The 12,183-nt window shown below is 37.4% G+C and overlaps 1 protein-coding gene across 1 annotated transcript; it reads right to left on the bottom strand.

The window, feature by feature from the left end:
* Positions 1-5,978: 5,978 nt before the first annotated feature.
* LOC104452634 (organ-specific protein S2) lies at positions 5,979-6,852 on the bottom strand. The gene is made up of 2 exons (XM_010067090.2): positions 6,767-6,852; positions 5,979-6,600 (listed from the first exon to the last, which is right to left on the bottom strand). Exons 1-2 carry the CDS (start codon positions 6,809-6,811, stop codon positions 6,205-6,207), a joined length of 441 nt encoding a protein of 146 aa, XP_010065392.2. The 5' UTR covers positions 6,812-6,852; the 3' UTR covers positions 5,979-6,204.
* Positions 6,853-12,183: the final 5,331 nt, after the last annotated feature.

Below are 12,183 nucleotides of genomic sequence, written 5' to 3'. Positions count from 1 at the left end.
TGAGCAAATTAAAGGACCATTTGCTAAATACTTAGAGGATTCTGGGATAGTGGCTCAGTTCACTATGCCTGGAAGTCCTGAAAAGAATGGAGTGGCTGAAAGACGCAATCGTACTCTCATGGATATGGTAAGGTGTATGATGAGTAGGACTAATTTGCCTGATTTTTTATGGGGTGAGGCTTTAAAAACATCCATTTATATATTGAATCGTGTTCCTACCAAAGCTATTACATCGACTCCTTTTGAGTTATGGACTGGACGCAAACCAAGTTTGAATCATTTCAAGGTCTGAGGATGTCCTGCAGAAGTAAGATTGAATAATCCAACATTAGGCAAGTTGGAGGCTAAAACCACTCGATGCTACTTTGTATCTTACTCAGAATATTCAAAGGGATATCGGTTTTATAATCCAAGTGGAGGAACAAGGATTGTAGAATCACAGACGGCAAAGTTTCTAGAATTTGATGTAGCCGAAAAGCATGATTGCTCACAAATTAGTGAACATGACAACATGATGAGACCGGTTATGTCTTTCTCCTTACCTGTGCAGACAATTATGGAGCCTACTGTGCCACAAACTGAACATGTTAATACCGAGAATCCTATTGATGAAACGGCCACAGATGAAGTTTTTCAAGTTCCTCAGACTCAAAATGAAGTTACAGTGGCTCCACTTAGAAGGTCTGCTAGGGAAAGACGTTCAGCTATACCACCGGACTATATAGTCTATTTAGGAGAACATGATTACGATATAGGTTGCATTATAGATCCAGTGACTTGTATTGATGCCGTTTCCTGTCCTCAATCAAGTTTGTGGTTGGATGCAATGAGAGATGAGATGCAGTCTATGAAATATAATGGCGTTTGGGAGCTTGTTGAATTACCGGAAGGTTGTAAGCCTATAGGTTGCAAGTGGGTTTATAAGACTAAAAGAGATTCAAAAGGAAAGATTGAGAAATTTAAAGCCAAACTTGTGGCCAAGGGCTTCACTCAAAGAGAAGGGATAGACTATGAAGCAACTTTTTCTCCAGTTTCTTATAAAGACTCATTTAGAGTGATCATGGCGTTAGTAGCTCATTTTGACATGGAATTGCATCAGATGGATGTTAAAACTGCTTTTCTAAATGGAGACCTTGATGAAGAGGTTTATATGGTGCAACCTGAAGGTTTTACAATAAATGATCCAAGTAAGTTTGTGTGTAAACTAAATAAGGCTATTTATGGTCTCAAACAAGCTTCTAGACGGTGGTACTTGAAATTTCACAATGTTGTTACTTCTTTTGGTTTTGTTGAGAACAAAGTAGATCAATGCATATACTGCAAGGTCAGTGGGAGGAAATTTATTTTTCTTATACTTTATGTGGATGATATTTTGCTTGCAAGTAGTGATGTTGGATTGCTGCGAGAAACAAAACAAATGTTGTCAAAGAATTTTGACATGAAAGACTTAGGTGATGCATCCTTCGTTCTTGGTATTGAAATCTATAGGGATCGTTGTCATCGTATGTTAGGTTTATCTCAAAAGGCATATGTTGATCGTATTTTGGAGAGATTCAACATGTAGGATTGTAAACCAGGAAATGTTCCTGTCGTTAAGGGTGACAAGTTAAGTCTCTCACAATGTCCTCAATCAGATTTTGAGAAAAACCAAATGAAGGATGTGCCTTATGCTAATGCGCTTGGAAGTATTATGTATGCTCAAGTTTGCACTAGACCAGACATCGCTTTTGTAACAGGCTTTTAGGCGAGATATCAGTCAAATCCAGTCACGATCACTCAAGTTGCTGCCAAAAAGGTCTTGAGATACTTGAAAAGAACAAGAGATTATATGCTGATATATAGATATGTCAATGATTTGCGATTGTTGGCATATTTAGATGCAGATTTTGCTGGTTGTGAGGATGATAGGAAGTCGACAACAGGATATATATTCATGTTGGCAGGAGGTGCAGTATCATGGAAAAGTGAGAAACAGAAATCTATATCTTCCTCTACCATGCAAGCGGAGTTTATAGCATGTTTTTCAGCTGCTACACAAGCAATTTGGCTTCGGAACCTCATTAAGGAATTGACCGTATTTGATTTTGCGGATAGACCCATACAGTTATATTGTGATAACAATTCTGCTGTGTTGTTTGTCAATAACAACAGAAGTCTCAAAGGGTCTAAGCATATGGAGGTCAAGTTTTTGACCATAAAGGAAATGGTACAGAATGGTGACGTTATAGTAGAGCATGTTCCCACGGATGATATGTTGGCAGATCCATTGACTAAAGGCCTACGCCCTTGTGTATTTGAGCGACACATCATGAACATGGGCTTAGGAGAATTAGTGGATACTGTCGTTTAGTGGGAGCTATTTCAGGTTTGCTCTAATGAAGTTTACTTCTGTATTTTGTTACCTTTTGTAACGTTTCGATATATGTCAACTCCTTATGTATAAGTTATTATTGAGTTGTGTATATATATCTAAGGAAAATCTCAAGGTATTGTGTAAATCTTGAGTAAAGGCTAGGGGCATCCAGTTATTAGCCTTATACATATGTCTCAATTACACATAAAGAAAGGTTAACCATAAAGATGAGACATATGTGGGTTCATTAGAACCATAAAGATATTCTCTAGTACCACATCCGGTTTTCTGTGACACTTAAAGGAAAGAGAATGGTGACCAACAAGGGTGATAACACATAAGGTATTACTCTTTATGAGGTGTTATCCGTTTGCCACACAACCATATTGAATCCATATCAATAAAGTTGAAAGCATTCGTGATCATGGAAGGCTCTGTATGAATACATGCAGTTACCGCCATGATTCGGTGTTGGAGACCTTATGGGATAGGATTGACTATTAAGAATTGCTACTAGACCAACATAAAGGTGCGCACATACAATACAGTTTCAATTAATATAGCCCAAGTGGGAGAATGTAAGAGTTTTCTTTATGTGGGCTACATTAATTGAGATTGTAATTACCGTTTTACGGCGTTGGTCTAATAAGGTAAGGCATAAAGCTTCTTAACAGTCGGATATGGGCCTGGCTTGTGTGGGCCGAGTTGGGCTTAGCCCGTGATGAGAGGGCCCGTCCAAAACTCTATAAATAGCGCTAAGGTCCCTCCTCTAGCCCTCACTGTTCCAAAATTCTCTTTCAACTCACATAAGGTAATCTGTGAGTGACGGTCTCATCGAGCCAGGATCCATGGGTTATAGAGGAGAAGATCTTCAGCATTGAAGGCCCGGATTGCTGTCACTTTGCTCCAAGAACGATGAATACCAAATCAGGTACACAAATCTTCGTCATCGACTTTAGGATGTTCGATTTTCTAGTTATGTTGATCTTGGGAAGCCGTTCAGACGGCCTACAGAGAGATGATGGCGTCAGGGAAGCGCAGTTTGTCTGTGGGGGACGTTTATGCCGGAGCTTTTGTGGATGAACATTGTAGACTAGGGCCAGGGATTGAGAAACGATTCTTGTTGATCAGATTCTCTTGCTTGTTTCACCACACACTTCTTTGTGGGAAGAGTCATTCTCGATAAGGAACTCTGTTGATGTAGGTTAGATCATCCAGATTTCCAAGGCAAATGTGCTCTGCTCAATTGAAGTGGGTTATTTTCGGTTTTTTTCCCCAATTACACCTTGAGTTCATACGAAATGCACTTTGACTTTGGTTTTCCTGTTACTTGTAGGAAGCCTCTTTGATGAATCAGTATCCTGTTCCTCCTGCCTTAGCATCGAAACATTGGTTTTTCATTTTCTCCATCCAATAATCGCATTGTTTGTTTAAGGAGTAGTTGTTACTTTCTGCCAGCCAGCTATCCCAGTCTCATTTCTTTTGAGGATGTTTGTCATAGTCTATTGCTTTTATGGTATTCGAATAAGAAGTTCAGTAATCTAATGAAGCAACTATTGGAGCTGATTTCTTGACCAAGGAAGTTCAGCTCGAAGATAGGCTCCTTACCTTATAGGTCAATGCCAGAGAGATGCTATACTATGATAACATGCTTGATTTCATTGGATAAGAATGATTTGACACATTATTTGTCCTGTTTGCATCGTTTATTGTACATGGAAGAGCTTTGATGAGTGTTGCCTAATAAATTACGCACGGGTGTGCATGAAAATATGGAGAGACAGAGGAAGGGGGGTGGTGGGGGTTGTTGGCATGCAGTTATTTTCAGCTGAATGGTATTTGTCCATTACGTTTTGTTTTCTTCTTTTGTATAAACAAGTTCACTACCCTGCGCATCAGAGAGGACATGTGCCTGATACAATTGATGTTCCTGTGCACTGCAGCTACTTTGCGAGAGGGGTCATCCCCGGGCATGTTCCGTCCTGTCCTTTTCTATCAAGAAATGAGGAGGAAAGGTTTAATTGGAGCTGTTTAGTCCCCAAATTTCAGCCACAAAATTAGTCAAAGAGATCTTATCATCAGTTTCTTTCAAGAAAGGCTACAAGATTTAGCTTATATTGTGAAGCTCTCTATCTAAATCAAAAGTTTAGCAGTAAGTGTAGTCCCATTTCCAGACCTATTGTGCCATGGCTCAGCAGAAAAGTAGAGAGCACCGTAAGCCTGTAAGACAAGCATCTATGCCCTTTTTAGGACAAACATGTTTAGAATTCCATTGCTCAAGGTGTTATTCTCAATGCTTTGGAGTTCTCCTTAACAATATTGGACCCACCTAATGTTACTTGGAAACTAGCCACAAGTAAAATGGAATGAATAAGCCAGCGGTACCTGAGGATTTGTGCTTAAGGTTGCTGCTGCAGCATAGTCCTGTGGTGCCATTGATATGCAAATATTCAGATTAAAACATGAATTTGTTGTGTGTTTATTCCTTGTCTTTCGTTTCCATTTTTAGGGTTAGAGATGACAGCAAAGTTGTGGATCCGTATCAGAGATTGAGAGAGAATGCAGTTTTCATTGCACTATCAAGTATTAGAATAAGTCTGCATTGTGGCTTCTGCCAATCAGCAATGCTTGTTTGCAACTGATTATTCTTGACATAGTCAGTTCATTTTTTGTTCTACGCTGAATGTATTAATTTTCCCGCCACTTTTGCGCAGTCACTGATTGGTATAATGTATGTCTTCTTTTGTCTGAGAAGATTTGGGATTCAGCTGTTCAAGAAAGGTTCTTAGTCTTGGAGTGGCTTTCTATAGTGGTGCTCATTGCTGTGTTCTTGTGTGTTATGTCAACAATAGGAAGGTCAATTGACAATCTTGACAATTGGAGGGACGAGTTCCTTATCCAGGTTTGTCTTTCAGCTATAAATTTGATTGAGATTTGCTTCTCTTTCACTTCCCTAACAATCATCTGCAGACCCGACAACCTTGAAATGGAAACGAGCTCCAAACCTTGGGCAGAAAGTCCATCAGATCCAGAGAATTTCCCAATCTAAGTTATAGTAAACAAAACTGATGTGGATAAGGGAATCACCAGTGGTATTTTCTAAGTTTGCTTGTTTACCTTCTCTCTTTAGAGCCCTCTAACCCTTTTTTTCCACATGTATAATCTAATATACATACACACTAAAACTAACTTGCATTCATTCAAAGCAATTAATATATCCTTTTTCTTTTCTTTAGGTAAAATTATATTTTTGTGAAATTTGATTTCCAAAATCTAATTCAATCTTATATCACATAAAAAAGAAGGATTATGTGCATTAGCTAAAAGGAAAAGTTCCACATTTCGTCCAACAATTTCATGCTTCTTCTAATCAAATTCTTTTCCTTTTAATTTGTCTAATTAAGTCCTCCTACTTTTACAAATTTTCTAGTCAAGACCGTCTGTAACCAAGTCCAACCAAACTCAGCTGATCTTACCGTTGGAGGTAGCCAAAGTATGATGCAGATAAGTATGGTGTTTACTGAGAACTACGTTCAACCCTTTCTTCTCTAGTGATTCATTCCTGCGTTAGTAAGTATCCGAGCAGACAGCATGTACGAGCAAGTATCAACTGGAAACACAGGCCTCTTAAAATCACGTTATTTTCTTCATAGAACTCAGCTTGTACCATAGAGCCCACTAGAAGGATTCGCAAGATGATGACAGAACCAGAACACGCCACACACCATACAATCGCCATTGCCGTAAGTCAGTTCTTTCCGGCTTTGTCGACACACACATTCACATTACTGCACATAAATTTTAATACGTCACATAAAGCAGCGACGCCTCATTGTTGTCTCTCTTCACTGTTAGTCCTGACCATAAGCCGATATGTTGGATCTCGGCTCGAAATCTTCCACGAACTTCTTCTCTTTGAGCCTTGTGTCATCCCCATAAGCTGAGATGTTGGGCCTCGGCTCGAAATCCTCTGCGAACTTCTTCTCTTGGAGCTTGGCGTCGTCCCCATAAGCTGAGATGTTGGGCCTTGGCTCAAAATCACCAGCAAATTGTTTATCGTCCTCTAGTTTGTTGTCTCCGTGGCAGTCGGCGTCCTTCTTCTTGGGGAGAGAAGTGAGATGAGGCTGATCTGATGCAGAGTTGCTCACATGGAGGAGGCCTTCAATTGCTTCTGGCATGGGCTCTTCTTTCATGATGCTTACCCAGTACTCACCTGGGTCTTTTCTTGCATCTGTTGTGGCAGTGAACTGCAAAAGTAAACATAGAAATTCAATAGGTCATAAAAGGGTCAATCATCCATTAATCTGGAGCAACATTTTTCTTTACAAAATTTTTCTTATTTTAACAGGAAACTTCTATGGTTTGAGACGTGTGATCTAAAGGAGAAGGATGAGGGTGCAAGAGAATGTTTACGATCAGAACAGCGACGATGATCGTGAAAGATACTTGATAACTCATCTCTCCTTCTGTGTTTGAGCTTCTCTGTTTGAAGATGAGAATGCTGCTAAGTCGGTACTATTTATAGGCGCTGTTCCAAAGGACAAAAGGGCATCTAAACATTATGCAAGCAATGAACTCAGGACAAATGGTACTGTTGAAAGTGTACTGGATTTAATTTGGAGGGCCCCTTTGTAATTACTCTTCTTTAAGAGGATGAGGTCTTGGGATGATGCACAACAATCATAGAATTACAAGGACTTGCACTCTCTCTTGATGATCTTTTTAGATGAAGTATCAGGCTTTTTGTTGAAAAGTTTGTAATGTGAAACATATATAAATGAAAGTCCCACGTAAGAAAAATGGTCCGAAAATATTTGGTTAACTATAAAAACACCTGTGTAAGGGATGTTTGAAGGGGTGGGCTCTCAAGTTAATATTGCCCATTGGATAGGCCTAATTATGTGTAATTTTGACTCGGCACTTAGAACGTAACAGTTCTGTCCAATTTATTGTTTGCGTTGTTCTTATGTAACATATTCCTTCATTCAGAAAAGTTGTATCCTGGGGGCATTGTCGCCTTAGGAAAGTGATATCACACACCTCTCAGCCGAGCAAATCTGTTTTAGTACTACTTTTCTTTTACTTCTATTGCGTCGACCCAATGATATATTTGACATCAAGACTATGAAATTATATGAAATATTCTTAACTAATGGACTAAAAGAAGGGATATAGGAGCTAAATGAAACTTTTTGGATTTATAAAAGTATTATAATGCATGAGCAAAAACTAATAGATTCATAATAGGATAAGTGCATTAGTCTTAATACTTGTCATAAAAGTACAGTTGAATCTAAAACTTTCAAAGTGCAATTAAGTTTTTGAACTTATTATGAAAGTTCAACTAAGTCATAAAACTCTAAAAAAGTGTAATCAGCTTCTAATTTTTATTTTTTTTAAATTCAATCAAGTATTTCCATTGATTGCGAAAGTTTTAAAACCCAATTGCACTTTCTTGATAAGTTTTAAGATTTGATTACACTTTTTGAAAATTTTAGAAATTGATTGCACTTTTCTGATAATTTTAGAACATAACTGCACTTTTTAAAAACGTTATGACTCAAATGCACTTTCGTAACAAATTTTAAGATTTATCTTATTCATAATCTTAGGAGACAAGGACACAACATTACCCTGACTTATATTTGGAGTTTAGTTTGGTAAGTAGTCATTTAAATGTCGTAAATTTTACAAGCAAATCACTTAAGTCATATCCGCAATTTTATTGCTAGATCCAAGAATTTTATTACACTCATATATTATAGGATTGAGAACTCATGATTCATGTGTGTAAGCATAATTCCACAAGTAGATTATTGTAAGCTCTATTTTTTTCAGAAACGAGCAAGAGAACCCCACTTACCAATAAGGGGTAGGCGAAGCTACAATAATGCGATTTTGGAAGATACCATGTTGATGAGATGTAGTTTTAGCGATGATGAGAATCTAGCCAATTTTATAAGATCTGTCATTTGTCATGTACAACATAAATATACATGTACATGTTGTCAAGTTTATATAACGTGAAATATGTGAGGTCCATGAGGGAGACATGCATCATCCGTGACTGATGAAATATCTTTTGTTGCAGCTGATGTCGTTCCATGATAATGGAACCTAGTTAATCCAATCCACGCGTAAATCAATTCTTATGCCTAAAACGAATTTTACACCTGACATAAGTCAGTACTTGGAAGCAATTTCTAGAGTATTTCTCCAAAATCCCCTTATTTCAATTTGACCTCGATCAGTAAGAAGCCTGTCCAGCTGCACGTTCGTATCTCCCTTTCCTTTTCACTTTCCCTCCTGATTTTTTGACGAGATCGCATACTGCTTGCTCCTTAAGTATGAAATACATGACAACAACAGATTGAAGCATATGACTTTTTTATAGTAGAGATGAAAAAAGTGAAAATGCTGGACCTAAGTTTATCCACAAATTCGATGACTGATTATCTTGCTAGTATTAGATCTAGAGCATGTGAAACCAGTGAAACCGGTCCAGTTCTACATTCCAAGGTATGTGAAGGAGATTTTAGGTTCAAAAAATTAGGAAACCTGTTCCGACGGGTAAGTTTTGAATACTAGGTGGAACTTGGAACAACTCTTTCTGTTTTTCTTATTTTATGTATTTGCACAATTTTGTGATATTATATGGTGTCCGATGATAAGTGTGTAATCTGGAATCATCATTCTGAGCTTCCATTTCCTACAAATTCATGATTGAGACTTTTACTTTATTAATGTTTAAAATAAAAGTTGTGGACAGTGGATTGTAATAACAAACAGTGGTCGTTAGAGATAATAATTCACTGCAATCATTCAATTAAGAATATATGTGGAACTTGAATAAATCTTGAAACTTGTGACGAGATAAATTCCATGTTTCAAAATATGTATAGTAGGTTTTAGGTTACAAAATTTTAGGAGCTGGTTCCGACGACTAGGTTCCGCTCACCCCTAAGATCAACACTGCACGCCACAGATAAAAGAATTTGCCTTGAATACTTTTGATTCATCACAGCTCTATCAAATCTTTCAATTATCCTAACAAGTTATCAAAACAAAGTTTTCTGACCTCACGTCATAATGCCTTGATTGCAATAGTGACCGATAAATTGTCTTTCAGTAGAGCATCTTAAAATCCTAATGCTGATGTCTTTCTTTTTTTAAGTTTAAGTCCAGTACATAATAATATAGGATCGATATTGTAGGCTGGTTTAGTCTATAAAAGACAGCTATGTGTGATTATTAATTAGCATGCAACACGTGTTGGATTTACCCACTTGAACAAGGGCAACCGGTTTTCCTTATGACTCACCTAACTTTTGCTTGTCCTTATTTAGCCTACGAAGGTAGTATATTACAATATCAAGAACTCATGATTCATGTGGGGGAGGCATAATCCTGTAAGTAGATTATTCTAAGCTTTGTCTTTTTATATAGAGGCAAGAGAACCCCACTTGACCGATAAGGGCTCGTGAAGATCCTATTATACCCTTGAAAGGACAAGTTTGATGAGTCATGGTTTAAGTGATAATGAGAAGCTGACAAATTGATTAATAAGTCTGTCATTTGTCTCGTACAGTATAGATACCCACGGACACGTTGTCAAGTTTATATCACGTGAAACATGTAGGTCCCACAAGGCAGAGATGCAGCATGCGTGAATAAAATTTTTTTTGTGACACCGACATCATTCCATTGTAATGGAGCCCGGTTAATCCGATCCACACCTACATCCATGGTTGCCTAAAATGAACTTTATTCGAATCACATCTCACATCAGTTAGTACCGTAGATGCAATTTGCGGCATTTTTTTTTTCTCTAAAATGCCCTTATTACCGTTTGACCCCAATTACTAAGAAACCAAATTGAAACCGTAACTCTAATCCCAAATGAGTTTCTCAACCATCTTTGCCCTGTTGTTGAAGTTGGACACGATTGTTGCCTCCGACATCAGCGCATTTGATTGAATAATCACGGTTTTCATTATTTTCTTCGTTATCTAATTAAATGTTCCATGAGCAATGCGCTTTATTGTACGCACCATGTATGAGAAAGGACTAAAAAATCACAATGACTGAGATATGTTTAAAGCATGCTTTCTAGGTCAAGTAAACTCATCTTCGAGAACCAAATCAACGGCAAGGGGGGTTGTTACACAATAAAGCTCTCTGATGGAGTTATAAAGTCTGATAAAGGAAAGTAATATTAAAGCTGAGAGCTTTTATTGTTAATGATCTATATGTAATTTTCATGTAAAAGTAGAGAATTGAGCTTTTTTTTCCACTACTAACGACATACATTAAATTTCCATTATAACTATATATGTCCTAAATTCCAACTATATATTAGGACAATATCTTTTGTAGTTGTAACTTGAACCTTGTAACTTTGATATTGATACCAATAGTGAAGAGATTGCCTAGTGTGGCATCATTATTTTTTCCTTTTTGATCTTGAAAGGATATTTCACAAAAAAAAAAAAAATTGTTTATCTTCTTCTTTATACTCTTCAAAGATTCGTGTTTCTAACAACTCATATGAGAGCTTGGCTTGACGAAATAGTGGGAGCAACGAATATAGACGAAGGGATAGTGAAGATCAATTGGTTCGATGGCAAGGTGGTTGCACAAAAAATTGGTCTCATTAAGGACAGGCACGTGACTAGGGTACAAGTTATTAAATACGTTATGGTAGACGACCATAAGGACTATTAATATTGATATATATCGATGACCATTGATCAGTTGTCGATATGCTACATTGTATGGTTAGCCATAGTCGACAAGGATATTGATAGGGGTGACAGATTGTCGACTAAGGAACCAAGAGAAAGTTGAGTACTTAGAGCATGTCATGATATAGTTATGAGTTTCCAAATTTGAAATCACTGTGAGTGCAGTAGTAGAGTCTAGCAAGTCATGGAGTAACTTGAATGCAATTTTAAGGGAGGAACCACTTGAGGACAAACCCTGGCATCGTGAGAACATGGGCACAAAATTTTCGGAGATGATGGACATTGTTACAACCGTAGGAGAACTGTTCGGAGACAATTATGGCATAATCACTATGAATATCAACATTTGCCTCCTGGAGAACCCCTTGCCCACAAACAAATAAACAAACAAACCTATTATTTTTTTAGTTATTTGTGCTTTTTTGTATTGGGAATTTAAAGTTCCAGTCTCGTGTTGTTGATTAAATTTCGACACACTTCTTATCTATATTTTATAAATCCACTTGGTTGATTAAATTCCAGAGTTGTGTCTTTGCATTCTCAAGCTTTGTCTTCGATTAAATTTTCAGCATAATTTGTTTATGTTTGGTTTTGTTGAAGTGGTTGTATCTTTAAATTTTGTTGTTGATTAAATTCCATTATAATTTGCATACTTAAAGTTTTGTTCACAGTAAAGTTATAAATTTTTTTGTCTACCTGTGATATTTCCTTTCCGAATTCACCACACAACCTGCCTCCTCTAATAAAAATCAAAGTTCAACTTTTGGAGAAAGATATTCATTGCCAAATCCAATCCGTGCAAGGGCTTTGATTTCTAGAAGATGCGAAAGAAGGACTTGCTATACTAGAAGAACTTGCATCAACCTTTGTCAAGGGAAAAAACTAGATTTAATCAAGCAAGGAGAGTGGAAAATATTAGATTGACAAGCTCTAGGTGTGATTTGTCTCACTTGACACGGAATGTTACCTTCAACACTTGCCAATGAGAAGACGACGGTGGGATTTGACAGGGGCATTGTTCAACATGTATGAGAAGCCTTCTACATCAAACTAGGTATGTCTAATGCGGAAAAAGAACAAAGGTCC

Source organism: Eucalyptus grandis, chromosome 7 (assembly GCF_016545825.1).
Source record: "Eucalyptus grandis isolate ANBG69807.140 chromosome 7, ASM1654582v1, whole genome shotgun sequence".
In the NCBI taxonomy this organism is placed as follows: Eukaryota; Viridiplantae; Streptophyta; class Magnoliopsida; order Myrtales; family Myrtaceae; genus Eucalyptus; species Eucalyptus grandis.
This window is presented reverse-complemented; position numbering and strand designations above follow the sequence as displayed.